Raw genomic sequence first — 26,338 nt, 5'->3', positions numbered from 1 at the left:
CTTCCCTCACTCGAACGAAGGACAGACTATTGTGTCCACAATGAATTCTGGAATACCTGCAATACCTGGAAGAATCTGAGTCAGGGGGATAAGTAGACAAACATGTTTCTGCACCCCAAATCCCCCCCGCCGCCCCCATGTCTCCCATAAGGTAACATTGGGCATAGAACCTGTGTCCCTAAACTTCCTCCTTCGGCCAGATCTTAGAGCGAATCTAGTCCAAATTCTAGTTAAAAGGAGGCCTCCTGCAGCAGTTCGACTGATCATTGTCGGAGCCAAGGCTCCTAAGAAGTGCAGCCTCTGAAGACCTGAGACCGTACTCCTAAAGCTGACCAGTTTTCCTCCAGCCAAGTCCCATTAAAACCCTGCTCCTCTCTCCTGATCCCCCGAAGGCCCCTGGGAACTAGACCCCAAATCTGAGCATTGTTAGACTATTTCTAAAGGTAAAGTGTTGGTGTACTGCTAGCATAACCCCCAATAGTGAATGTATCTGATAGTAGTTGTGTGATAATACAAGGTTTTTGTTGATTGCAGTGTATTTAACAGCCTAACAATTGTATATTTTTGTACATCTTCTTTCAATGGATTGCATTCTCCTGCAGATATCCTTTCCAGCTTCAGCTGCTCAAACTTTTTCCACGAGGGGAATAGTATGACTCGACATCGACAACTTTTGATTCGATCATGCCACTCATCTCCGGAATTGATATCGGCTGCATATATAATACATCGCTACCCCCTCGTACCTCAGCACCTTTTTCCACACGCTCAGCACACTGCTATTCAGAACGTTTCTTGTGAGAAAATTTAAATTCGACAATTTGTCTACTTTCCATTGACTTCAGTCGCTATATCGGCCCCTAAGACTTCATGGTTCAAGTGTTGTCAGGACTGCAACTCTAAGATGTCGATCACTGACCTGCAGGGCATCTGTGTGTGGTCTCTCGGTAAATATCACAATATCGAGGTGTGCTGCTCGTGTCAACAAATGAATCCTAAATCCCTTGGGGAACGCCCTGCTAAATTGGCACTCGACAGCCTCCGTTGAAGTCCCCAACTCATTTCTCCGCCAGGTCTTTGGGACAAGAGACTAAAGGGTCACACACCCGAAAAGGATGACCGGTGTCATAAGAAGCCATTCATCTTCCTCGCCCTCCCATAAGAAAAAGACGCCATAGAGGCAGGCACGAATCAGATTCATCGGAGAATCACTAAGATCTGACCAACCCCAGGTGCGTCGAAAGAGTGGGAGGCTTTCAGGGAGCAAATGCTCCAGATGTTTTAAACGGCTGCAGCATGTACGACTCTTGTCTCGACACTGCAGGCCGATATGGCACCAGTTGCGCCCAGTGTTTCTGCCTCCAAGGTGGGCAAGTCTGGTCCTATGCACTCATGCTCGACCATGACGAGCAGGAAGCCAACTCTAGCGCCAAAGGGAGGCACTTGTGCCGATGGGCCTAGGTAGGATGCCATCGATGTCAACGTCTGTGCCAACAGTAGATAGTTCCTTTGTCCCCCGAATCCAGATCAATGTTTTTCGACTCAAAGCGGACGATTTACGATGAAGGGGACCATGTTCCTTTTGGCTTTGAGCCTATGGGCAGGGTGACTGGAGGAGACAATGTTTTTGCTGGCCAAGTAGATTTGCTTGCTGTAGCCGAAGAGCTACATGATGCAAGTGGATTGGACACGTCTCCTGATCTGCAACAAGACCGCTCCTTATGGTCATCCTAGTGCACAGTATAGAAGGACTGTGGAGAGGGTGGAAGAGGACTTGGGTCTAGGCACACCAGCAAAACCCCTGTCGGCCTATGATCTAACCGACATTTTAGACAAGGGACAATAAACAGAAAAGTCATTGGGCCTCATTACGATTCCGGCGGTTGCCGTGCCGGAAACATCGGCAGGCTGCCGCCGGACCGGTAATACCATTCTGCCTCTGTGATTTCCGGAATTACCGGGTCATTACAACCCCTGTGACCTGGTAATTCTGGAGGCGGAATTCTGTTAATACCCATTCCCATGGAGTCCGATCGGACTCCATGGGGATGGGGTCCATGGAAACACTGGTTCCATCTATGACACAGCCGGTGTTTCCATGTCCGCCTGCAGGCGTGTGGTGTTACTTCCGCCAGGTCAAACCTGGAGGGAGTGACACCTCCCGCCTGCAGGACTCTGAATCAGCCGGTCCGTAAACAACGGTGGCAGCGGATTTACCGCCACTGTTGTTTCTGGACCGGCTGACTTGTAATGAGGCCCATTGTCTTTTAATGTTTCATCTCAAACCCCCTTACAACCTTGTGGCTGAGGCCCTGCTCCACGCCAGCTGTGGATATAGAGCTTACAACAAAAAAATACAATCTGGTTTTTGGTAAGAGGGTGGGAGGTAATTAACCCTTTGTCTTCCCACCCAACACCAAAAGGCCCAGTGGTGCAAGCCGCTACAGTAAGTACTAGTCCAGCCACATCCACCTCTAAACTGCCTACGGACAGGGAATCCAAGAAGACCGACACCCTGGTCAAAAAGTTATTAGCCTCAAGTAGCATGGCTCTGAAGGCAATCAATGCATCATGCGCTTTCACCAAGCACTCTCACAGGCTGTGGAGACTTGTGGCAGAACCCATACTGGCTGGTGAAATGGGAGATGGTTTTCATGCAGATCATTGATGATGGCAAGAACTGCAGTCGGGCCTGGAAACTGCAGATTGTATAGGCTGTGCATTGGGGACCACCACTCTATTAAGGAGATGCCTACCTTTACAGTTCAGGATTCTCACCAAATGTCCAGGCAAAACTTCTGGACATAGCTTTTGACAGTGAGCACCTGATCGGCCCAAACTCCGATGAATCGTTGGAAAAATTCAAGGATTCTAAATTGGCTGCAAAGTTGCTGGGCGCAGCTGTGCAGCAGCTTTGAACTCAATCTTTCGACTTCTATAGGTGAAGAGGTTGCGGATGGGATGTTCTGTTTGGTAAGAGGGCACTACTGCCGCAAGCCAGGTGTCATGATGCCTACCCCCGGAGCACCAGGCCAGGCCAGGCCCAGCACCCCCGGGAGCAGGCATCATGCCCCCGGGTAAAAGCCCAGCGGCCCCTTATAGGGGCTCCTTGGACTCTGTCCTGGCGCCTTTGGCGCCAGGCTCATGTTGGACATCAGTCCTGGCGCCATAGGCGCCAGGCTCATAAAGGAAAGTGTTTGGTGCACTTACCTAATGTAGACCATGCTGCATACTCGCCTGATGCAGACCATGCTGCATGAAGACCCAAGCCAAATGAGGCTTAGGAGGGACTATTTTACTGAAGGGACTATTTTGTTACTTGGGTGGGGCTGTGGAAGAATACTTACCTGGAACTTCTTCCAAGGCTATTTAAGCCACGCCCGGACAGCCACACGTGCTTCGCGTTGTTCTGCATCCCAGCAGCTGAACGCTCAGTGTCTGCTCCTGCACCTGGAACACCTATAAGGAAAGAAGAGAAGAGAAAGGTGAAAACCAAGAACTTATTCAGACTTCGTACCTGCATCCGGAATCTTCACGCCAGCATTCTTGAAGAAAGGCTTCCATTTAAAAGCATTGTGTTGCTCGCTGCAGCGCCGCGCTTCACTCACCTGTCCTCGAGACATCTCCCAGCTCCATCGCGGCTGTCGGCACCGGTCGCCACATCTCTGCACCTAGGGGAGAGAAGAAGAGACAAAAGGTGAGCAGAGGGAACACAGGAGGAAAGCCGAATTTTCAGCCATAATACTTACCGGCTTTTCTTGGTGAACCATTCCACATTCCGGGTCGGCGCCGCTTCGTTGGCAGGTACCGCACCCCGGCCCCTATGGGGAAAGGACAAAAGACATTACTGGGGAATTATAAAGACATTTAGAGGGGTCGCCCTCATCACTAACTCACCTGATTTTACCATCGTCAATTTAACCCCTCAACGCATCGCCTTTGTTCTGCACCTGAAATAAAGGACAGATCACAGGTTAAGAAGACAACATAAAAAGAGGCTCACACTTGAACTTTTGAATCTTCATATTTACGGCGTATCGCTCCGAAAAGTCAAGTGGATTTTGCCAGCGCCATTCTGAAAACCAGTGAAGTAACTGGACGAACGCGCGCCCCTGCACCAGAAGCAGGATGGAGAGTTCATCCTTCCAAACCATAAGGTGAGCTTAAACCGGGGGTTTTGGAGGAAGTCGGAGAAGAACGAAGGGGAAAGGGGGGGGGAGCAAGCGCACTATTCTGCAAACAGTTAATCCCCTTTCTCATCTGCAGAAGGATATTCCTACGGGCCAGACAAGCAAGATTTGGGGGTCCTATTCAATCGGTGGACCGAGTTCTGCGCATCACGCTTGAAGAGGCCACAGCAACCCAGACTAGACCAGCGCCTCCGTGGGAGCTAGGTGAGTGTTACACCAGGCAAGGGCAGAGGCACTTCTCGTGCCCGGAACGAGGCAGAGGGGCCATTGGTAAATCGGACGAAGGAGGCAGACCAATATTTTCCATTTTAAAGTATGTTCATTGAAACAATCGAGAAAATGCCTGCCTTTCCTTATTCTAAAGACTTCCCTACCTAACACAACTAAAATGGGGTGCTCACCATCTGGTTGAAAGCCCAAATTAAGTCTCTGCTCCGTCCAAAAACGAATTCTTACTGACCCTACCACTTATACTTAATAACTAAAGACCAGGAGAATGACATCCCTTCTCCTGGGGTTGCTAGGCCAGCAAGTATTGCTTGATATAGAATTTTCTGATAGCTTCTTGCTATTTCTTGTACCAGTTCATTCAGTTCTTTCAAGGGATTTTTCCACGTCTCTTTTTGGATCTGCTTGAACTCTCCAGTTCTCCAGCATGGGGTCTGGGATGGATTCACATGCTCATGAATATTCCCAGTCATCAGGCTCGGAATCCTCAGTAAAAGAAAAAAGCTTGACTTTCACTTACAAACTGTATTGCTCCTTTTAAACCAATCACTGTCCTCTGGCTCATACTGCCCTCATCCAATGACATTCCTCTCCCTAAGTTCCTCCTCTAGCAGCCTTCTTCAGATTTTTACTGCACGTTTTAGTGTTGGAAGTCCTCGAGTTTGCTCTGCGAGCTACTTACGGGAAAAGGTTCTATTTGTGTTCCCAGAGACACTGTGTGCTCTCTTCTCCATCTGCCGACAGCGGGGATCCATTGTCAGTGAATTTCAGCTCCCCGGGCGAAGATTGTCAACGTTTCCAGAAGGCCATCAGTCCTACTTTGTGTCCTCCGACCATTGTGAAGAAGGAAGGAAGGAAGATCTCCAAGTCCTGCACCAAGTGTGAGCTACGGAATGTGTTTGTCGAAGACAAGCACCTGCAATGCCTCTACTGCCTGCATTTGGACCATAAGGAAGTAGAATGCAAGATATGCCTTGGTTTCTCCAAGACGACGACGAAGGATAAGCACAGTAGACTTGGGGCTTGGCTGAACGCCAAGGTCTCTTCCCCGTACTTCGAGCAGGGTCATGCCTCACCCGGAACCGGCCGTTCCGAGGAGAGGTCTTCGAAGTCGTTTGAGGGCGCCTCATCCATGGGGGCCCAAGATAAGGCCAAGAACCACAAGTCCGGATCCACCGGGATCGCTGCAGAAGCAGATCCTGCAGTGGACATAGCGAGATAGACATCACCCCAAGGCCTGTGGCTGCCAGAGGTGAAGGACCTCCATATCAACATTGTGGAGCTACGAGTGGTGTTCTGGGCCCTCAAGTTGTTCCGTATCTGAAGGGCAAGGTGGGGAGGATCTTCATGGACAGCACCACCACAATGTTCTACATCCGAAAACTGGGGCACTCCATCCTCAGCCCTCGCCAAGGAAGTACAGCACTTGTGGCGCTGCATCGTCGGTCAAGAGATGTTCCTCGTTCCTCTGAACCTGGAGGGAGTCCAGAACCCCATTGCAGACTCCCTCAGCAGGGAGTTGCACTCCTGCCACAAGTGGGAACTTTGGCAGGACCAGGTGGACCACATCTTCAAGTTGGCAGGCCCCATTTCGATCTGTTTGCGGCGGCGAAGTTTGCCAGCAGATTCGACCAAGCAAGGAGCATACGGGACACGTTCTCCTTCCCGTGGGAAGGCCTGTTTCTGTATGCGTTTCTTCTCCTGCTACGAGTCATCAACACACTCGGTGCCAATGCAGGATGATGCTCATCGCCCCAGCATGGCCGAGGCAGATTTTGTATCCAGACCTTCCCAGTCTGTCAGTGTCACCCCCGGTCAAGCTGCCAGTAGTTCCGGATCTTCTCACCAGAGAAGGAGGCGCAATCCTGCAGAACGAACCAGGGTCGCTGAACCTGAAGGCTGGTCTCCTGCAGCCCTATGGTTTGGTGGATACGAGTTGCCTGTGGACTGCAGAGCTCCTCGCCAAGGCCAGGGTGTTGTCGACTTTGAAGTACTACGGTCACAAGTGGAAGCTTTTTGCTACGTGGTGCCGGTTGCAGAAGATTACCCACTGAGGGTCACAACCCCGCAGTTCCTCCCATACTTGCTCTCCTTGGCCAAGGCCGGTCTGGCACCCACTTCTATCAAGGTTCATCTGGCGGCTACTTCCTGCTAAACCAGGTATCCAAGATCTTCACTTTGGTCTCATCAACTCGTCAAAGGAGTTCATCGAAGGACTTCTTCGATCTTTCCCACCGGTGAAGGCTCCTGCCCCACTGTGCAAACTCCACATGGTGCTGACGACGCTCATGGGGCCCCATTCGAGGCTATGTATCAGACCCTTCTCAAGTTCCTCTCATGGAAAACTGCTTGCCTTGTGGCCATCACCTCTGCCAAGAGGTTAGATGAGATCAGGCAAACAGCCATACCTGACTTTTCACTAATGGAGGTTGGGGCTGCAGATGCACCTCTCTTCTATTCAGAAGGTTCTGTCGGAATTCCACCTCAACGTGCCTTTGGTGTTACCTGTTTTTTTCCCCGAAGCCTTCGTCACTGGCTAAAAAGGACCTTGCACTCGCTGGACGTTAATCGTGTCTTGAAGTTCTACGTGACACGCAAAAAGAGTTTTCGGAAGACTTCTCAACGGTTCTTCAACTTTGGTCCTGTGAACCGTTGAAGGCCTTGTCCAAGGCTTCCATCTCAAGGTGGCTCTCCGGCTGCATCATGCACTGTCGTCGGTTGGGCAAACAGACCGCTGCCCAGCTGTCTGAGAGCCCACTCCACCAGGGCAATCGCTGTGACAACAGCGTTCCTGTCTGGTGTGCCCCTGCTGGACATCTGCAGGGCAGCTACGTGGAGGTCCATGCACACTTTCACAAGATTCTACTGCTTAGACAGGGGTTCCAGGGAGGGGCCCAGAGTCGGCCAAGCAGTGCTACGGAACCTGTTCACTTGAGTTGAGTCTGTTCCAGAGGTAAGAGTGAGTGCTTCGGTTGAGCTTTGCTACCTCCCGTGGTTGTGTACTGCTCTACTGCTATGTATTCGTTATTCATGAGCTTGTGAAACCATGCCAGACCCCATGCTGGAGAAGGAACAAGTTACTTGCCTGTAACTATTATTCTCCAGCATGGATTCACATGCAAACCCTCCCTCTGTCCCCTCTGCAACTCTTCTTGGTCATATTGCCCCTTTACGTGCTTACCAATCTGAAGATGGCTGCCAGAGGAGAGGATTAGGGAGAGGACTGTCATTGAATGGGGGCAGCATGACCCAAAGGACAGTGATTGGATTAAAGGAGAAATATGTTGGTAAGTGAAAGTGAAACTGGTTTTTCTTTTACTGAGGATTCCCAGCCTAACAGGGAATATTCATGAGCATGTGAATCCATGCCAGACCCATGCTGGAGAACAATAGTTCCAGTTAAGTAAATTATTTCTTCTTCTCTTTGTGCGCTCAGGCCTCTGAATATTTATTATTCTGTCCCTCTCACTTATTGTTGGAAACTTCTTTTCCAGATACCAGTTCATCCAATTTCACAGCTTCATGACTGTTATTTGTTATCCCTTTCTTCACACTGGGATCTGTGTAATGTACCCAGTGACCTGTTTCACTCCCTGTGTAGCTCGTCGGATGGGGGTATAGGCGACCATTATTAAGAAAACCTCCAGACAGACCACACCCCCTCAACAACCGGACCGTAAGCTCCAGGAAGAACAAAGAGCCCTGTTATTGAAGGTGCCACCTGAGCAGTGGGGAGCAGGCTGGTACTCTTGTTTTTTTCTGGTACCCAAGAAAGGAGGACGACGTTATCCTGGACCGCAGAGCCTTGAAAAAGTTCCTGAGGAAAGACAAGTTCAGGATGGTGACGTTGAAAGAAATTCTCTAGGCTCTGCAACTTCAGGACTGCTAGGTGTTGCTGGACCTTCAGGACGCCTATTTTCATGTGCCAATTCATTGGAGGCACAGGCAATTCCTGAGATCGGGGACACACTATCAATTCAAGGTGCCCCCCGGTGGCTTGACCTCCGCGCCCAAGATTTTCAGCAAACTGATGGCAGTGGTGGCGGCACCGCTTGGATCATCACATATTCCCATACCTGGATGACTCGCTGATCCAAGGAAAGGTCGGCAGAGCAAGTATCGACTCAGCTCGAGGAAACCTGCTCTTTGCTTCATGGTTTGGGCTTCACCCTGATTTTTCATAAGTCCCGTGTAACACCAACTCAAAAGCTCCAGTTCGGCGGGGCGGTCCTGGACACTCGAGTGGGGAAAGCTTTTCCCCTGAAGAGTCACCATTGTTGGGCAAATGGTTGAGATCTTCCAGAACCACGACAGTCTAGCAGCGTGTCCTTCCTCTGCCTCTTAGGTCTCATAGCTTCCTGCATTTTTCTGGTGCTAGAGGCCAGGCTGCAAATGTGATCTCTGCAATGGCTGTTGAGGGATCAATGGTCCCAATAATTTTGATGCCATGAAGGACTTTCTCAAGGTGTTGAAGTCTGAACAACGGCTTCTCTTGATGGGCCGGCAGGGAGAACATGAAGACCGGGGGAACGCTTTTGGCCTCTGTGGCCCCAAACCCAGGTGGTCACAGATGCGTCTCTGAAGGATTGGCACATTCACTGCGGGGATCTGCAGTAGAGCGGCCTCCCTCAAAGTGAAACATGTCCTAATTCTAACCGAAACTAGAGTACCTCACTCTCTACGATCAAGCAGTCTGGTATACGCTAGCGTTCAGCCAATTTCCCAAACTAAAACTGTTGACCGGTTGTAATGGCCTATGGCCATCTTTGTCAGGACTATCGGGACCATTTTCTTGTTCTAGCCTTTTATCGATAGGTGGCCCACCACTGGCTCCTAGGTACAGGGGGGTGGTGGGATTAGGGGCAGATAGAGGTTTGTGCTGTCCCTTCTCTATCTGGTCTTTAACAGATGTTAGTGTCTTGGTATATGTAGTAAGAATATATTTAATACTGTCTGTTGTAAGGAAGGCATGGTATCAATAGTAATACAGACACAAGTGACCACAGTTCAAGGGTGTTTATTGAACTTTAGCAAGGGTGTGATAAACGCCCATCTAATCCTAAATCTACAGGTGGGAGCAAGCTACGACCATCAAATAACAATGCAGTCCTAGTGGAGTCCCGCCAAAGTAAAAGGGTCTGTGCTAAAAAAAAAAAAGTTGATAATCCTTGCTTCTAAATACAAATAGTGTGGGGTAGTATTCATGAGAAAGAAAGAAGTATTCACAAAATGATATGTCAGGATGTTTCAGGCCCTTGGCCTCTTTCCCACGTTTTCAACTCTGGAAAAGGCGGTGCACTCGAGCATAGCACACTCTGCTGCGGCACGAGGACACAGTTCCATTACCAGCATCAGGGCCTTCTATGCCCACGTCTCTTAAGTTATCAAAGACTCTTGATTCAGAGGGCCTGATGTACTAAAACGAAGAAAGGTCCTTTCCTCTTACAAGTACTCAAGTCAGGTGATTCACTCATCACCCTGGATCGCCCTCAGCCGGCTTCAGATCCCTTTTTATACCACAATCATTACTTTGGATCCCCCTTCTTCTGGTTTCAGATCCCCTTCTCCAATGTTCAGAGAAAATCCTTTCTCGGTTTACTCACAGATCCCCTCAGCCGGGCTCAGATCGTTCCTTTTACACAATTAGTCTCCCTCAGCTGGGCTTTGACCAATTGCAGTTCGTATTAGCTATCGAAGACTTGAACGTGCACAGGGTTTACCTTGACCCATTGCAGGACCACTTCGATTCCACAATTTACATTTGCCACCTATCAGTTGGATACCTAACAGAGACCTTCGAATGACCACCCACATCGTGCCGGATGGCTCTGTATATGGTATCTTTCTTAGCTTCAAAAGTTGTCACTCCTTGGATGTCCAATTCTATTTGTGTCGCTTATCACATACGCTTCACACAGTTCTTTTCAGATTTCTCCTTACAATGTGGACGCTTGCAACCTTGGTTCTAACACAGACTGGTCTGTTATTAGTTTCCCCGACTCACCGGCTGTGCTGTCTTTACTGGCACTGCTTTGTTGTAGGAGCCAAGGACAGTACTACAGCAGCAATCGGTCCTCCCTGCCTTAGCTATTGACGCAGGAGAGCCCCGGGTACCTCCGACACACAATTCACTTCTATTCAGCTTTTTTTCCCGGTTTTATGTTTCTTATTCTTGTGGGCTCGTGAAAGTAGTGTTCTTTCTCCGAAAAGGTGCAACCCTCTCTGGTCTTGCCATCTTTCTCCTTGTATTAAACTGCCATCTTGGAACTGCTGCTTCCTCATTTGTTTTGCCTTGCTCAGAGTATGCTTTTGTGCTCCGCTTTTTATCCGTGTGGGGAAGTGTGATGGAAGTCAGTTGTGTGTAATGATCAGTAATTGCCTGATTCTGCCTGACCATTGTGTTTGGACATGTCAGGTATGCGACTTGGGTGTTAGTCCGTTTTCTGTCACGGTGAGCTGTCTGTGGGAAAGTGTTTGTGTCTGGAAAGGGGGGGGTGTTGAGTTCCCGTAGGATCCATTCTGGTGGGATGGGGAAAAGGTGTGACAGGGACTGGGCCACCCCCAGGAACTGGATCCAAGAGCGATGACAGTGTCCTGGCCACCTGGTTGACAGATCCCTGGGGACTAGCGGGTGAGACACCTGCTTTCTCACACTGTGTAATGTGTGAATGTGTAGATAGTTCTGTCCCTTTTGGCTGGTATAAGATGTGACTAGAAAGAACCTACTGTAATTAGAGGTAGGTCCACATAAGTATCTTTTTCTCATTCTAACGCACCATACAGTGGCCATACACTACCTCAACAAGCAAGGGTTTGTTCAGTCACTACCCCTATGCAAGGAGACGCTGCAACTATGGTTGGTTACTGGAGAACTGGATCTCTGCTTCAGTTGTACGTCTAGCAGGAACAGAGAATGGGCAGTCAGAGCATGGTCTCAGTGGGAAGTGTTCCAGGAAGTTCTGTTTGCCACGAGGGTCAACGTGAAGTGCCAGCAGTCAGTTTGCCCAAAGAAATTCCTTGCGAAGGATGTGTTGGGGACGTGTTTCTGATGAGTGGGTCTTCGACCTCCACTGCGTTCCCTCTGATACCTGTCATCCCGTGGGTTCTCGGGAGAATCCACCAAGACCTTGATTGCCCCGGATTGGGCAAGGAGAACATGTTACACAGAACACCTGGATTTCAGCATCTGTCCACCTCTCCAGTTGCCTCAGCGGCTGACCTCCAATCCCATTTGGAAGGTTGTGTGCTTCACCCAAACCTGGATTCCCTCAACCTACATGTGTGGCTCTTGGGAGAATGAGGATTGATCACTGAGACCTCTCAGAGGTAATTGAGGGAAGTGATCCCTCACACAGACCATCTACTAGATTTTTATAGGCTTACAGATGGTGGAGATTTGAGGCATGGTGTCACTGGCCTCTTCCGGCAGTCAAGGGCTACTTGATGGCTTTGTCTATGTTAAAAAGGTCTCCAGATCAAGGATCCTTCTTCACAATCCCTATTATGACCCAATTCTTGAAAGGCCTTTTTTATCCTCCTCCACATCCTTCTAAGGATGAAGGTAGACTGCACAGGCTGGACCCTAAGAGGGTGCCCAGATTTTATGTGGCTAGGACAGCAGAATTTGGTGCGGTGATCAACTCTTTGTGGCTTTCTGTCTGTCCAGGAAGGGTCCGGCTGTGTCCAGGCAGACAATCTCTCTGTGGAAAAGTCTGCATTGCAGAGTGTTGCCAGAGAGCAGGTGAACATCTGCTACCAGGCATCAAAGCACATTCCACCTGGGATGTGGCGGCTTACTCCACATTGCAAAAGGGTCTGCCATTAAAGGAAATAAGGCAAGCAGCGACGTGGTCATTGCTCCGCATGTTCACCAAGCATTACTGCTGCAATCTGGCATGTGGTTCAGATGCTCTTTTCAGCAGAGTGGTGTTGATGGCCTACCTTGTCTGAAGGCTTTCATCCCACCCCTGCCCTTTGTACTGCTTTGGGAGTCTATCTGATGAGGAATCTGCAGGAGAATGCAATCCATTGATGGAGAAATTACTTACCAGTAATGTTCGTTCTATGGATTCTTCTCCCGCAGAATCCTCATCGTCCCATCTGGCCCTGCTATCGAAGTGGTCTGCTTTGTATATTTGGTTGTTCCATTCTAAGGAGTTATAATGATTAGGCGTTCGGCACAGTTTGATACCTTGCTTGATTAGTACTGTCTGTGACTTCCGGTACAGTCCTGTTCCTCACCAAAAAAGGTTTTAAGCTATTTTCAAGCTGAATCCAATTTATTCTTCCTTTGTGGCGGCTGAGCTTGGTGGGGCAGGGGGAGGAAAGGTGTGGTACGGAGGCAAAGTGGAATAGTATATATGCAGCCTATATCACGTCCAGAGCCGACGAGTGGCACGGTCAAGACGAGCGAAGTAGGTTTCAAGTCGTACTACGACTCCTGTTGAAAAACTTTCTGAGCAGGCGATGCTGGAATGGATGTCTGAGGAAGTTGTGGGAGAAGAATCCATAGAAAGAACATTACTGTCCTCCATGTGTGGTCTCATTGTAACCCTAAATCACTCTTGCACCCTGCTGTGTTTAAGACTTACTGCTCTGCTACTCTTCCTTGACTCGGCTGGTTTGTTCTCTCGTTCTTTAGCTCTCTCTCTTTCTTTGTCTTTCACTTTTTCTCTTTCTCTCTAAATAGTTTCACATCCCTTGCTTTAGTTCCCCCTTCTTTTTGCTCCAGTCTCTACCTACCTGCCCTCTCTTGGATGACTTCCTTTTTGCTCAACCTTCCTCACAGGGCCGGTTTCTTCTTTTTTCGATTGTGTCTGTTGGTGTCACCACTGCTTCTCACCCTCTTCCCTCATCAAACTTTTTCTTCTCCCTCCCGCCTCACTTATTTTCTCTGGGTCATATGAAAAGTTAGGCAAAAGAACTTTCTTCCTTACAAGCACCAAACAAATTGCTTAAGTCGTTTGTAATGTTTCTTAATTCTACAGTGCAGAAAGCCAGTAAAGGGGACAGTCCAAAATACAATTAAAAGCACTGATGCGGCTCTAGGTCGATTCCCAGGAACTTCCAAGTGAACAGGTTTATATATAGCACTTTTTTCACCTGTTCAGACACACGCAGGTGTGTGGATTTTGTAAGAGCCAGAGTATCTGTAGAACTGGGATAATTAAGTGATTTTTTCCCCTTAGTGCCCGTGATCCACGTAGAGGCTTGCTTTTGTGGAATTGTCAATGGGCAGGAGCGAGCGTAAAGTACTTGGGAGTTCACCTTGTGCGAGATATGAAGAGAATAGTTGAATTTAATGGAGTCAAATTGATAGAAGTACTTCAGAGGGATGTGCAGAAATGGGATCGTATGACGCTTAATGTTTGGGCAAACATTTATGCAATTAAGATAGTGCTGTTACCTAAAGCTTTTTACATCATCCTGACACTTTCACTGAAGCATTCAAAGAAGATACGCAAGGTTATTGATAGGGTTTTTCTGAATTTTGTTATGGGGAGTGAGGAAGAGACCTAGGATCCCACGATACATTTTAGTATGTGCAGTACGTGGAGGAGGATTTGGTTACCCAAATCTTGAAAAACTATAACCGTTGTTTCTATTGAAGAAATCTGCTTTCTATTTAACTGAAATGGGAGATTCTGTGCCACTTTGGGTTGGGGAAGAGGCCCAATGTGGTTACAAAATGAACCTCTGCAGAGACACCTAGGGATGCACTTGTTTCATGGGTGGTCGAGTGTGGTGATGAGAATTTACTAATTCATTATGGAGCCTCTGTGGCATAATCCAGGGCTGCAAATAGAGAACACTACGTGGTAATGGAGGAGTTGCATAACGAGGGATTAAAAAAATGTGTTTTGTTTGGAGTGATGGGCAGATGGTTCCTTTTGACACCCTTAAGATTGACTTTTATTTGGGACGGAGGGAATTAAGGAGGTATACTGAGCTAATCTCCCCTGTCAGAGACAAGGAATGTTAAATGGGCCAATGAGAACTAAACCGACGGCCTGTAATGTGTTTGACTCACCGCCTCGCCATGGTACAAACGTTCCGAAGAATGATGCCTATGGACGTCTCCTGTGTTGCCTCCTGGGAGAAATTGCAGTTAGCATGGGCGGAGGAGTTGGACAGGGACATCTCAATCAAGGAATGGGATAGTATGATGAAAGTGGGATTTCAATCTGCGGTTCATTTTTCAGGGAATTCTGACCTGCCTATATCCAATGCGGATGCTTGAATTTGGCATGACAAAAGAGGCGTCCTGTTGGGGATGTGGTTGAAGGGGTGGCACCTTGTTACACATGTTATTGAACTGTCCAAGAGTAATTGATTTTTGGGGAGAGGTTTTGGATAGATTAGACGCAGATTTAGGTGTGCTGGTTCCTACATCACCTTGTTCAGTGATCCTGCTTTCCGATTCAGGGGGATATAGTGTAGCTTGGGGCTATGGTAGTTGTATAAGTGCTGGTGGTAGAGGCTAATCAAATCCTGAGGGTTTGGAAAATGAGGTAAAAGCAGTCGGTGGAGGGCTGATTATCAGATTTGCAAACTTTATCCAACTATGAGAAATTCATGATGCAACAAACAATAACATGAGGATATATGGCAGAGGTTAATATTTTCAGCGCAATAGTTATGGGGTTGAGGCGAGTGAATGCTCTAGGAAGATTTGGGCATGTGTGTTTGTGATGTGGTGCTGTCTATATGTTCTTTCGTACATTTCATGGCCATCTGGTTACAATGCATAGGGTTGGATGTGGATAGTGGCCTTGGAAAATGTGAATTCATATGATGAAAAGGAAATTGCCCTTTTTTCTTTATTTTCATCTTTTGTTGGCGTTGCCATTTGAATTGTTATGATGTATTATGCTGACTCTGCTCCTATGTTTGCAACAGATCTGTTATGTCAAACAAAAAAAAAACGGTGTTTCTGCATATGCCCTAAATTGGCAAGGAATGTATGGAGAAGATGGATATTTGTACAGACACTAACAAATGTGAAAAATGTATAACTTTGCTTATTTTTACTTCTGCCTGATCACATTTTAATTCCATAATTTTCTATACCACAGGATGAAGCGGATGACATGGACAGCTACCAGGTAAAGGAAGAAAACTTTTTTTCTCGAATATTTACTGAATATCGAGAACAATACAAGTATGTAGCCAATTATATCTGTTTTGTGTAGGAGTATGTAAAAGAAGGGGAATATAATGTTCTACCTCGGTTCAGACTGGAACCTTGGGACTTCAGTGAGCTCGTACGTGCTCCATGAAATAAAGGGGTCAGCCAGAAATACTGATGGCATATCATTCAGTAATATCGAGAGGAATTTGGGGGGAGTTGGGAACATGGGACAGGGTGAAAGCGATGCATCGCCCAACAATATCCTTTTAGATTCGTCCAGGCCTTGTCATAAATCTCCAGGAATTTCTTCCAAATCGTGTCTGACAGTTTGTCATTCTACCACATACTGAACAGGTTCTCTTACATTTGCGGGAGATTTGACATCCCCTCATTCCGTAGTGCAAACTTTAAGGCAGATTTATTCTTCTAGTGTCTCTAGGCCCGTTTTTTTGTGCTGTTGACAAAGCCCATCATCCAAAGATATATATTCTTTTTATTCCAAGTGGCTCACTATGAGTATGTCATTGATTAGAATCAAGAGGAACAAACATGTTGAGAGATGAACACCAGTCTTTCATGAACTTCCTCTTTATTGATAGTCTTTGCCCCTTTCTGACCTAGATCATAGATAAAACTATTTTCAGATGTATAAAATACAAGCCCACCCACCAAAGGCTACTTGCTCTAAAGGTTTATGCTCCAATGTCATGATCCAGTTTTTTATTTTTTTTATTACTCTTACATCCCGTCCCCTTTCATCCATACTGCATGTGCGTCCCTTCCTAGGGACGGGAGACAGAACCATTTTCACCAGAAAAACCTTCTTCCCCCCTTTAAATTTAGAGGCGCGCGAGGGTGGGAGCATGTGCTACCATGAGTACGCCCCCTTGCACCACACCCCGTCCCCTTTTCCATGTCGACAGAATTGGGCCGATTTCACCAGCGCTCCTGGGTTTGGCCGTGCCATGTAATACCATGCGCTCTTCCCTGGAATTTTCTTCTACCTTTTTGGGTTTTATTTGTCATTCAGGTACTTGGTCCTCTGGCGTCACGCTCCTCCCCGACGCATGTCGACTTCAGCAAGCTTCAGCAGGTGTCCAGCCTGCGAGGGGTTCTTTCCTGCGTCCGACCCCCATGCTCTTTGCCTTGGCCCTGACCACGGCTGGGAAAGATGTACCGTGTGCGATGCACTGACTCTGCATGCACTGAAGAACAGGCTATCTAGTTGGAGGGAGCACTTTGAAATGTCGCCCCAGAGGACTTTGAGATCGAGGCCCAAAGGAGGACCATTATTTTCCATTGCACCCCGTAAGGGCTACTCCTTCCCGAGAAAACGCGTGAGCGGGAGGAACCTCTCTGGTTCTGGTACCACCACACACACACCAAGGCTAGTCCAGCTACCGGCCTCACGGCCGAGGGGGTCTTTAGATCCTCCCGGACACAGTGCTGAGGGACTGCAAGATTCTTTTACCGGGTTTACACCCAAGGGACTACGCTCTAGTACTGCCTCAATGTCAGAGGGGGCACGTGCACACGCATCGCTACCGGTGACACTGCTGAGGGCAATACGCCTTCCAGCCCTAGGCCTGAAGTGCAGGGTAGGCCTCTCGCTCCATCACCAATAGCCCTGGAGGAGTCCAGGCCCAGGGAGCCAGACAACCACGACTTTGGCACGTGGCATGCAGCTCGACAAAATGACCGATGTGCCAGACAACATGGCCGCTCGTCCGATGCCACTCCTAGGAACAGAGCAGGTTGCTGAACGAGTTTCAAGGTTGGACTGGTGTCAACCAGGTACGCGGCCTACAGTTTATCCACCAGCAGCGCAGGGCATGTTCCCCTGCAACCCAGGCAGAGTGCGCTCCGGTCCCAGCAGCCCCCAGCCACTCCGTCAATAGCTCCTGCCACCTATTCAGCCTCCGAGAACAGTTTCTCCGAAAGGTTCCTAGCGCTGATGCGAACCCCGCAGATGGGGGCCATCCTGCGGGATGCAGTCAGGGACTTGCTCCCTCTGGTCACCCCACCGGCGCCCATAGACCTTCCTCCCATGGTCCTGGCTCCACAGCACCAGCTGACCCTGATGGCTCCTTCAATTCTGGTTCCCCTGCCTCCCACAGCACTGGCGGTCCACACCAGCCTCCACAGCAGCCTAGTCTCTAGTTTCCACACCGCTGCCCACGGCGCCCAGCAATCCTCCACCTGCTCCAGACCAGCCGGATACTCGGGTGGACACAGACGAGGGGGAAGACCCTGACACGCCGTCATCAGCGAAGGCCTTCCACGACAGGCTTGCAGGTTTGGCAGAATATTTGGGCTTTCCTCAACCCGTGGTAGAGCAGCTGGAGGAGGGGGTCTTGGTTGAAGTCCTCACCCTAAAACCCCCTACCAAGACGGGTATCCCGATGCAGAAGGACGTTGCGGCTCTTGCCAAGAAGGGGTGGCTCAAGCCGCACTCGCCCAGCCTGTCAATCGGCGCCTCAATGCCAAGTACAGACCAGAGAAATGGAGGGGGATACACTCTTGCTGTCGGTGCACCCCCAGCCACATTCGTCGGTGATCGCTGCAGCGTCACTCTACTCTAAGCCTCAGTCGTCCTCGGCCAGCTCGTCCTCGGCGCTGCTAGGCAAGGAAGAGAAGATCTTGGAGGTGTACGGGTAGAAGCTGTACTCCAATGCCTCCCTGCATGTGCGTCAGGCCAATGCTGATGCCATGCTGGTAGCGGCTAACCAGAGGCTTTGGCAGGAAATAGCAGACTTCCTCCGGGACCTTCCAGTGCAGAGCCAGGCACGCTTCAAGGCAGGTCTAGGAGAAGCCAAGCTGGTAGGGCAGGACATCATGGAGTCCACCGTGGCCCACATCAATACCTATGGCCGAGCCATCTGCATCGCCACGGACATGAGAAGGACAGCCTGGCTTCGGGGGGGGGTACTAAGTTTAACCCTGACGTCCAGGATCGCATATTGGACCTTCTGTTCGAGAGTAGTGACCTCTTTCACTCGACCACCAACGAGGAATTGGACAAAAAGAACAACAGCTTGCAAACGGCAAAGTCTTTATCCTAACGAAGGCCACAACCAAGGCGTACACCCAGTCTCATCAACGCTCTGACAAGGGGCGGTCGTTTGGCAGGTTCCGGGGATTTCAGGAACAGAGATCGAGACAACTTGACCGCTCGCTGAGTCAACCCCCGGCGCAAGCAACAAAAGTGGGGGGAGCAACAGCTTCTTCCAGTCCCTCTCCTCAGCAGCAGCCTCAGAAGGAAAAAAAGCATGATGTGTCCCTTCGGGTCCATGTGTCTCCAGTGGGTGGCAGGCTTGCCTCTCGAGTGCATTTCTGGTGCCAGAACCTTGCAGACCCCTGGATCCTCTCTGTATTATCCACTGGGTACCGCCTACCGATACCTCCCCTCCCTCTTGCCCCCCCACTCCCACAGATTGGGACGGCAACTCAGTTGGCAGAGATCAGCCAAGCATTGGAAGAAATACCAGCCTCCCAGAGAGGATTAGACTTCTATTCCAGGATTTTCGCCATACAAAAGAACCACCGGCTGGCCTGAGAGTTGTGTTGGACCTATCCACCCTCAACCTCTCCCTACCTCTTCAGAAATTCAAGATGGTTACGCCAACACTCATTGCAGAAACACTAGACCAGGGAGACTGTATGTGCTCCCTGGATCTGAAGGATGCCTACCTACACGTTCCGATTTGGCAGCCACATCACTCCTTCCTACGCTTCAGGATCATGGACTGTCCTTTCCGGTACAAGGTGCTACCCTTTGGCCTCAACTCTGCCTGGGTATTTACCAGACTCATGAATGCAGTGGCAGCCCTCCTCAGGGCCACCAGGTCTACCCGCACCTGGACGACTAGCTCCTCAGGACGAGATCCCCAGAAGGGGTTACCCACACTTCCTCCATGACCTGGGGTTTGCCATCAACCTCAAGAAGTCTCCGCTGCAGCCCACACAGAACCTCACCTTCCTGGGCCTCATCTGGGATACGAGCTCCGAGAAGGTCTTTCCCTCCTCGGAGGACAAGATTACGGCCACTGCACACTTCCTTACCAGAGCAGTGACCACGGCTTGGTGGTAACAACACTTGCTAGGTATCATGGCAGCGGTCCTCCTGGCCGTGCCACACATGAGAAACCGGATGAGGAGGTTACAGCTGCACTTCGCAGCCTCATGGAATCAGGAGAACGGCTCCCAAGCTGAGCTGGTCAGTATACCGCCTTCTCTCCTCTCGGACGTCAAGTGGTGGTCCAGGGACTGCAACCTGCAGACGGGCAAGCTCTTCCGCAGCCATCCCTGCAGGTCACCATCACTACGGACTCCTCCCTTGAGGGCTTGGGAGCCACTCTGGACAACCACAGCGTCCACGGAGTCCAGACCCGGCAGGAGTTACAGATCAACTGGGTGGCGCTCAGGGCCATTTGGCTAGCCCTCAGAGCCTTCCTTCTGCTCATTAGGGGCAGGACTGTCCTTATCCAGCCCGACAACTCCACCAGCATGTACTATGTCAACAAGCAGGGGGGGTACAAGGTCCCCTCCACTGTGAAATCTAGCGGTCAGTATCTGGGAATGGGCCCTGGAAAACATCTACCTCACGGCCGTCCACCTCTCGGGAGAGGCCAAGTTGGAAGCAGACAGGCTCAGCAGACTGGGAGCGGACAATTACGAATGGCAATTGAACGACCAGGTGCTGCAGGCGGTCTTCAACACATGGGGCCACCCACAGGTGGATCTATTTGCTTCCTGGAAGAACAGGAAGTGCCATCAATTTGTGTCCTGGCAGGGGCTGGGCCTCGGCTTATTGGGCGACGCATTGCAGATTCAATGGGAGGGCACGGCAGCCTATGCTTTTCGTCCCAAACCCCTGATCCCCATGGTACTCCGCAAGATAAAGGAAGTTTGTCACCTCAGCATCATCTTTATAGCTCCTTGGTGGCCAGCGAGACTGTGGTTCTTTGAATTGCTCAGCCTCACGGACAGACCACCCATTCACCTTCCGCTGGGTCCAGCTCATCTCCCATCACAGCAGGGGGGGGGGGGGGCAGAGGCCTCCACCCCGCATCTCAGAAGTTCGCCCTCACAGCGTGGTTCCTGAGCAGAACACCCTCAAACACCTGAGCCTATCCCAGGCTAACCTGGAGATCATTCAGGTCCCCAGGAGCACAGCTAACAGGAGCCAATATAAGAGTAAATGGAGCAGGTTCTGCCACTGGGCGGACCCCCTTACGTGCATGCTGGACGACGTACTCAACTTCTCGGAACACCTCGCGCACTCAGGCGTGCAGGTGGACACATGTCGCACCTATCTGGCCGCCATAGGGGCCCACAGAAACTCTGAGGAGGAGATCTTCTCCTCTTCCAACCCAATAGTCCAACATCTGGCGGGCTTGTCCAGGCTTTACCCACCCATCAAGAAGCCACACCCCCTGTGGGACCTCAATGTGGTGTTGGGTGCCTTGGCACACAAACCATTTGCGCCAATGGCATCTGCGGACATCAGGCTGGTCACCATTAAGACCGCTTTGCATGTAGCACTCTCCGTTCGCAGAGTCAGCGAGATCCAGGCTCTGGTTGCCTCAGAACCCTATACCACTTTCCACAGGGATAAAGTCCTGCGGACTCGCCCAGCGTTCCTACCTAAGGTACCCTGTGCTTTCCATCTGAGCGAGGAAACAACCCAAATTACGGGGCTCAGTCTTGCACTGTCTGGACGTCAGATGCGCTCTGAAGTTCTATCTGGACAGGACGGACGCACTTTTTGTCACCTTTTGGGGGCTCAAGGTTGGTTAGCAAGCATCCAAAGCTTCTATTGCACGGTGTACGGTTGCCCCCATCAAAGAGGCCTATGAGGGGCAGCACAAGCTGCTGCCAGCCAACATGCACGCTCACGCGGTCAAAAACAAGGCCATGGCCATCGCATTCCAGCAGCAGGTTCCGTGGCAAGTCATAAGCAGGGCCGCCACCTGGGCCATACCTTCTGCTTTCTGTAAACATTACTGTTTGGACGCCAGCTCTAAGTCAGACACGGCATTCGGACAGGCGGTTCTAAGGAACTTATTTGCTTAAGGAGGGTCTCCTCTCAAACCTGGGGCTACAATTCAGTTGTAAGCACCCATGCAGTATGGAGGAAAGGGGACGGGACGTAAGAGTTTTACTCCTTTCTGGTTGTAGTATCCTGTTCAAGTAAATCTCTATTGCTGGTTTCACTGAACCTCAGAAATAAATCTGGGAAAATACATTTTGGTGGTATTGAAGCTGTACTCTGTGGGGCATCCAGACCCAATTTCCCATGTAACACGGATGATATCATAACAATGGATGGATCCCTACTATTATATTTCAAATCTGAGCAAGAGGGTTCTTCGTTTAAAGAAAAGCTGAAAAATAGTTTAAATCTGATTCACTTATATTTCTAAACTCTACATGGACATTTGCCAGTCATGCGCACTTAGTTATCCTGAATGCTTATCTATAGTGATGTTGCTTTAAGTCATCAAGAGGTGCAGGCTTGTTGCACTGGTTATGTTAATTTTCCAAACTGGTAGCGCAGAATGATTAGCTTCCTTCTTATCGGCTACTACAATCACCTGATGATCTGCAGTATGTTGATGGAATGTTCTAGTCAAATGCATCTAGCCCCTCTTACTTATTATGCTAGCATGGGTGTCAGTCAACTGCCTGAAATTCACAGACCGCAATCCAGTATTATAAACTTTTCTGGAAAAAACATGAACGAGAACTACACTGTCTTTATAATGCTGAAACCGAGGTTCTGGTGCATGTTTATGCCATGAGCAAAACATTCCATTATGATTGTTGTGCCATTCCAGAGACAACCCTGGCACTGAAATTAAAGAACCTGGTGGTTAATCCTTGACTCAAATCTTAGCTTATCCCCCTGGTAACGTGCTCGCCTTGGAAGCAAGACGCTACGGAGCAACACAGGTTTGATCCCTGGGTCAGTGCTTAGAAACCTCTGGTTATTATGCGCGTTATAAATAACCTATCATATCATGTGTAGCATAATCTCCAAGAGCGGAAATCGGAAACAATGTGAGCTTGTCCGTTTTTACCATTCCCATTCATCAACCATCAGGTCTGATGTGACCAGAGCTGTTTTATGAATAGCCCAGCTATAACCAAACATTTAATGCTATGAAACCTGCATTAAAGAACTCACTTGGCTATTGGTGGTGACAAAGTATTGTGGGAATGCTTGGAACAATACATTCTACTGCCTTCATCGCTGCCATCAGAAATGTACTTCCTCAATGGCTTTGCTATGCAGGTCAACACAAAGCAGAAAAAGAAACTGGGTAGGAGAAGTAGTAATGTGGGCAGATGGGGATATCTAAGAAACAAAATAAAATAAAAATTGTAAACATAAATGGGCACAGAATAAAAGGGCCACAATAAAAAACAATGGATAAAAAGGCATGGATTTATTTAGAGTATGTAACATTAGTTGGTGACATACCTCGCAGAGGTAGAGGAGAAGCACAGATGATGCTTACATCCTGTACTATACAGTCAACATTTATGAAAGCAGATATGCAGCAGGAGGCGATAGACGTCGTTGCTGAAGTGTAGGTTTTATTTCACAAATTTGACATAAACCAGACCAGCTGCCCTGTCCCATGAAAGTGGATGAAGCCTGGTGAGGACAATTCAATGTCCTACAATATTTGTGAAGCATGGCTTTTTAAGGCTATCTTTTTGCTCAATGTAGGTGTTTTCATTCCCAGTAACTGACTATCTGACAGTGTAATTAGCAATGGTATTTAGCATTGCTTGCGCTAGGCATTCCCCCAATCAGGCAAAGTTGATTAAGCAACCTTTTTCAAAAGTGGAGTTGACTTAGGCTAAATAGATACCTGTTTCCGTAGTCTGGGACACTACTAGTGGGTCTGGGCACCTCTGCCAGTGCCTGCTTCAGTTCACTGGAAGACTTTCGACTCTCCATAGTTTCACCATTGGTGACTTCGGGTAGCCTAGACTTTCAGCAGACCACATGGTCTCTCGCGAGTTTCCAGGGACCAAATGCTGGTTTCATGCATCCCCTGTATGAGCTACTACTGGGGTAGTGCAGGCAGTCATCCTGAGGTGGCCAGGTACCCACTTAGGCTGCAGTCCCTTCCAAGCTGACCACCCCCTTGTCCTACAAATGCCAATTTAAGATGGCCACCTAATACCTTTCTCTTCCGGGTCACCAAGAAATCAACCCAGATCGTTCACAATGTAAGATATGCTGACATCTCTTAGGAAAGAATTTCTTTTTGCTGTTGCTTACCACCCATAGATGTCTGTGTGACACCATTTCTTGTTTTCTTTGTTTTGACTGTGGACACGTGGAGGTTTTGTGTTATCCCGGATGTGGGGGCTGGGACGGTCTGACCCAGTCCACAGCATAGTGCCCGAATATCTATTGCTGGTCATAATGTGTGGCCGCTACCAATTTGAATGTTGCAGATCCTTGCCATGGTTTACCTGGGCAAACTTCCAAATCCAAATCTTGGATAAAAGAGGAACTTCTGCAGTCATTCAACAATTGTTGGAGACAAGACCCCTAATAAAGATGACTGATGACTTTTCCACCTGACCATCATTGCCTCCAGCTAGATCCCAGTGAAACCCTGCTCCTCTGCCTGATCTAAAGAAGACCCTCGGAATTGCTTCGACATCGGGACAGGTGGTAACAGCCAGCCTCGAACCCTGATGGAGGATCAGTGACTTCTGAGCCTTCAGAAGTGTCCCTGTAGCAACCAGTGGACTGACCAGCTCTCTCGTGGGATACCTTGCTGCTGCAGCCGCTGCTACCAGTGAATTCTTGCTAATTAGCGGATCTTAAACCTATACTAAAAGACGTCTGCTCCTGCATTGTTGGCCTTCTTGCATCAACGAAAGCCATGCAGAGTCTGCTCCGCGGTTCATCCATTGAAGATCAACTGTCCTGCCATACCGTGGTGACTCCCTGTGCAAATAGTCTTCTTCGCTCTCTACAGGTGTCCAGGAGTCACAAGTTGTACAGAAGTCTTCCTTTCCACCCCAAGCGATGTTCAGCTGGAAGGTGACTGGAACAGAGATTCATGCAGCACGACTGACCGAAACTAAATCCAACATGCAAAAGTGATAAAGCACAGGCAAGTGTGTCCCCAATGGATTTCCTGAACCTCAGCATTGGTCTCTGGAGAAATCAGAATCAGGGGGGTAAGTTAACATGCCTGTTTCTATTCTTCCCCCTCCCCTCTACCTCCCCCTCTCACTCCTCCCCCCTCCCTCCCCCTCTCTCTCCCTCCCACTCCCTCCCACTCTCTCTCCCTCTCTCCACCTACCCCTCTCTCCTTCCCTCCCTCCTTCCCTCTCCCACCTTCCCTCCTGCTCCTTCCCCCCTCCCTCCCCGTCCCTCCCCCTTCTTTCCCCTCCCTTCTTTCCCCTCCCTTCTTTCCCCTCCCTTCTTTCCCCTCCCTTCTTTCCCCTCCCTTCTTTCCCCTCCCTTCTTTCCCCTCCCTTCTTTCCCCTCCCTTCTTTCCCCTCCCTTCTTTCCCCTCCCTTCTTCCCCCTCCCTCCCACTCTCCCCTCTCTCCCCTCCCTTCTTTCCCCTCCCTCCCACTCTCCCTCCCCTATCCACCTCTCCCCCTACCCCTCTCAATTTCTACCCCTCTCCATATGCCTCTCCCCCACCCCTCCCTCTCTCCCCCTACCCCTGCCCCCACCCTCTCCCCCTACCCCTACCCCTCCCCCTCTCCCCGTATCCCTCCCCCTCTACCCCTCACCCTCACCCCTACCCCTCCATCTCTCCGCTCTCCCTCCCCCTCTCCCTCAATCTCCCCCTCTCCCCACACCCCCTCTCCCCACACACCTCTCCCCTTTACCACTCTCTCCCCTTTACCACTCTCTCCCCTTTACCACTCTCTCCCCTTTACCACTCTCTCCCCTTTACCACTCTCTCCCCTTTACCCCTCTCTCCCCCTTACCCCTCTACGTCCACCCCTCTCTCCCCCTTACCCCTCTACATCCACCCCTCTCCCCCACCCCTCTCTCCTATCCCCTCTCCCTCTCCCCCACCCCTCTCTCCGTACCCCTCTCCCTCTCTTTACCCCTACCCCTCTCTCCGTACCCCTCTCCCTCTCTTTACCCCTACCCCTCTCCACCCTCCCTCTCACTCCCTCTCCCCCTACCCCTCTCCCCCTACCCCTCTCACCCTCTCTCCCCCTCCCTCTCACTCCCTCTCCCCCTACCCATCTCTCGCTCTCTCCCCCTCCCTCTCACTTCCTCTCTCCCCTAACCCTCTCCCCCTCTCCCTAGCCCTCTCTCCCTCTCCCTCACCCCTCTCCCTTCCTACCCCCCTCTCGCTCCCCCTACACCCCTCTTCCCCCTACCCCTTACCTCTACTCCTCTTACCTCTACTCCTCTTACCTCTACTCCTCCCTTGCCCTCTACTCTCTCGCCCTCTACCCCTCTCTCTCGCCCTCTACCCCTCCCTCCCTCTCGCCCTCTACCCCTCCCTCCCTCTCGCCCTCTACCCCCTCCCTCTCACCCTCTACCCCTCCCTCCCTCTCTCACCCTCTACCCCTCCCTCCCTCTCTCTCGCCCACTACCCCTCCCTCCCTCTCTCTCGCCCACTACCCCTCCCTCCCTCTCGCTCGCCCACTACCCCTCCCTCCCTCTCTCTCGCCCTCTACCCCTCCCTCTCTCTCGCCCTCTACCCCTCCCTCTCTCTCGCCCTCTACCCCTCCCTCTCTCTCGCCCTCTACCCCTCCCTCTCTCTCGCCCTCTACCC

General features: G+C 50.1%; 1 protein-coding gene across 1 annotated transcript in view; it reads left to right on the top strand.

The window, feature by feature from the left end:
• Positions 1-26,338, top strand: part of KIF13B (kinesin family member 13B) — a 1,451,009-nt gene that overhangs the window by 997,633 nt on the left and 427,038 nt on the right. The window contains exon 26 of the mRNA XM_069605712.1: positions 15,494-15,523. Coding sequence (XP_069461813.1) covers positions 15,494-15,523 — 30 coding nt within the window. The remainder of the gene's footprint in view (positions 1-15,493; positions 15,524-26,338) is intronic.

Source organism: Ambystoma mexicanum, chromosome 4p (genome assembly GCF_040938575.1).
Source record: "Ambystoma mexicanum isolate Mex_15411 chromosome 4p, UKY_AmexF1_1, whole genome shotgun sequence".
Lineage (NCBI taxonomy): Eukaryota > Metazoa > Chordata > Amphibia > Caudata > Ambystomatidae > Ambystoma > Ambystoma mexicanum.
The sequence above is the reverse complement of the archived record's forward strand: the minus strand, read 5'-3'. Positions and strand labels throughout refer to the sequence as shown.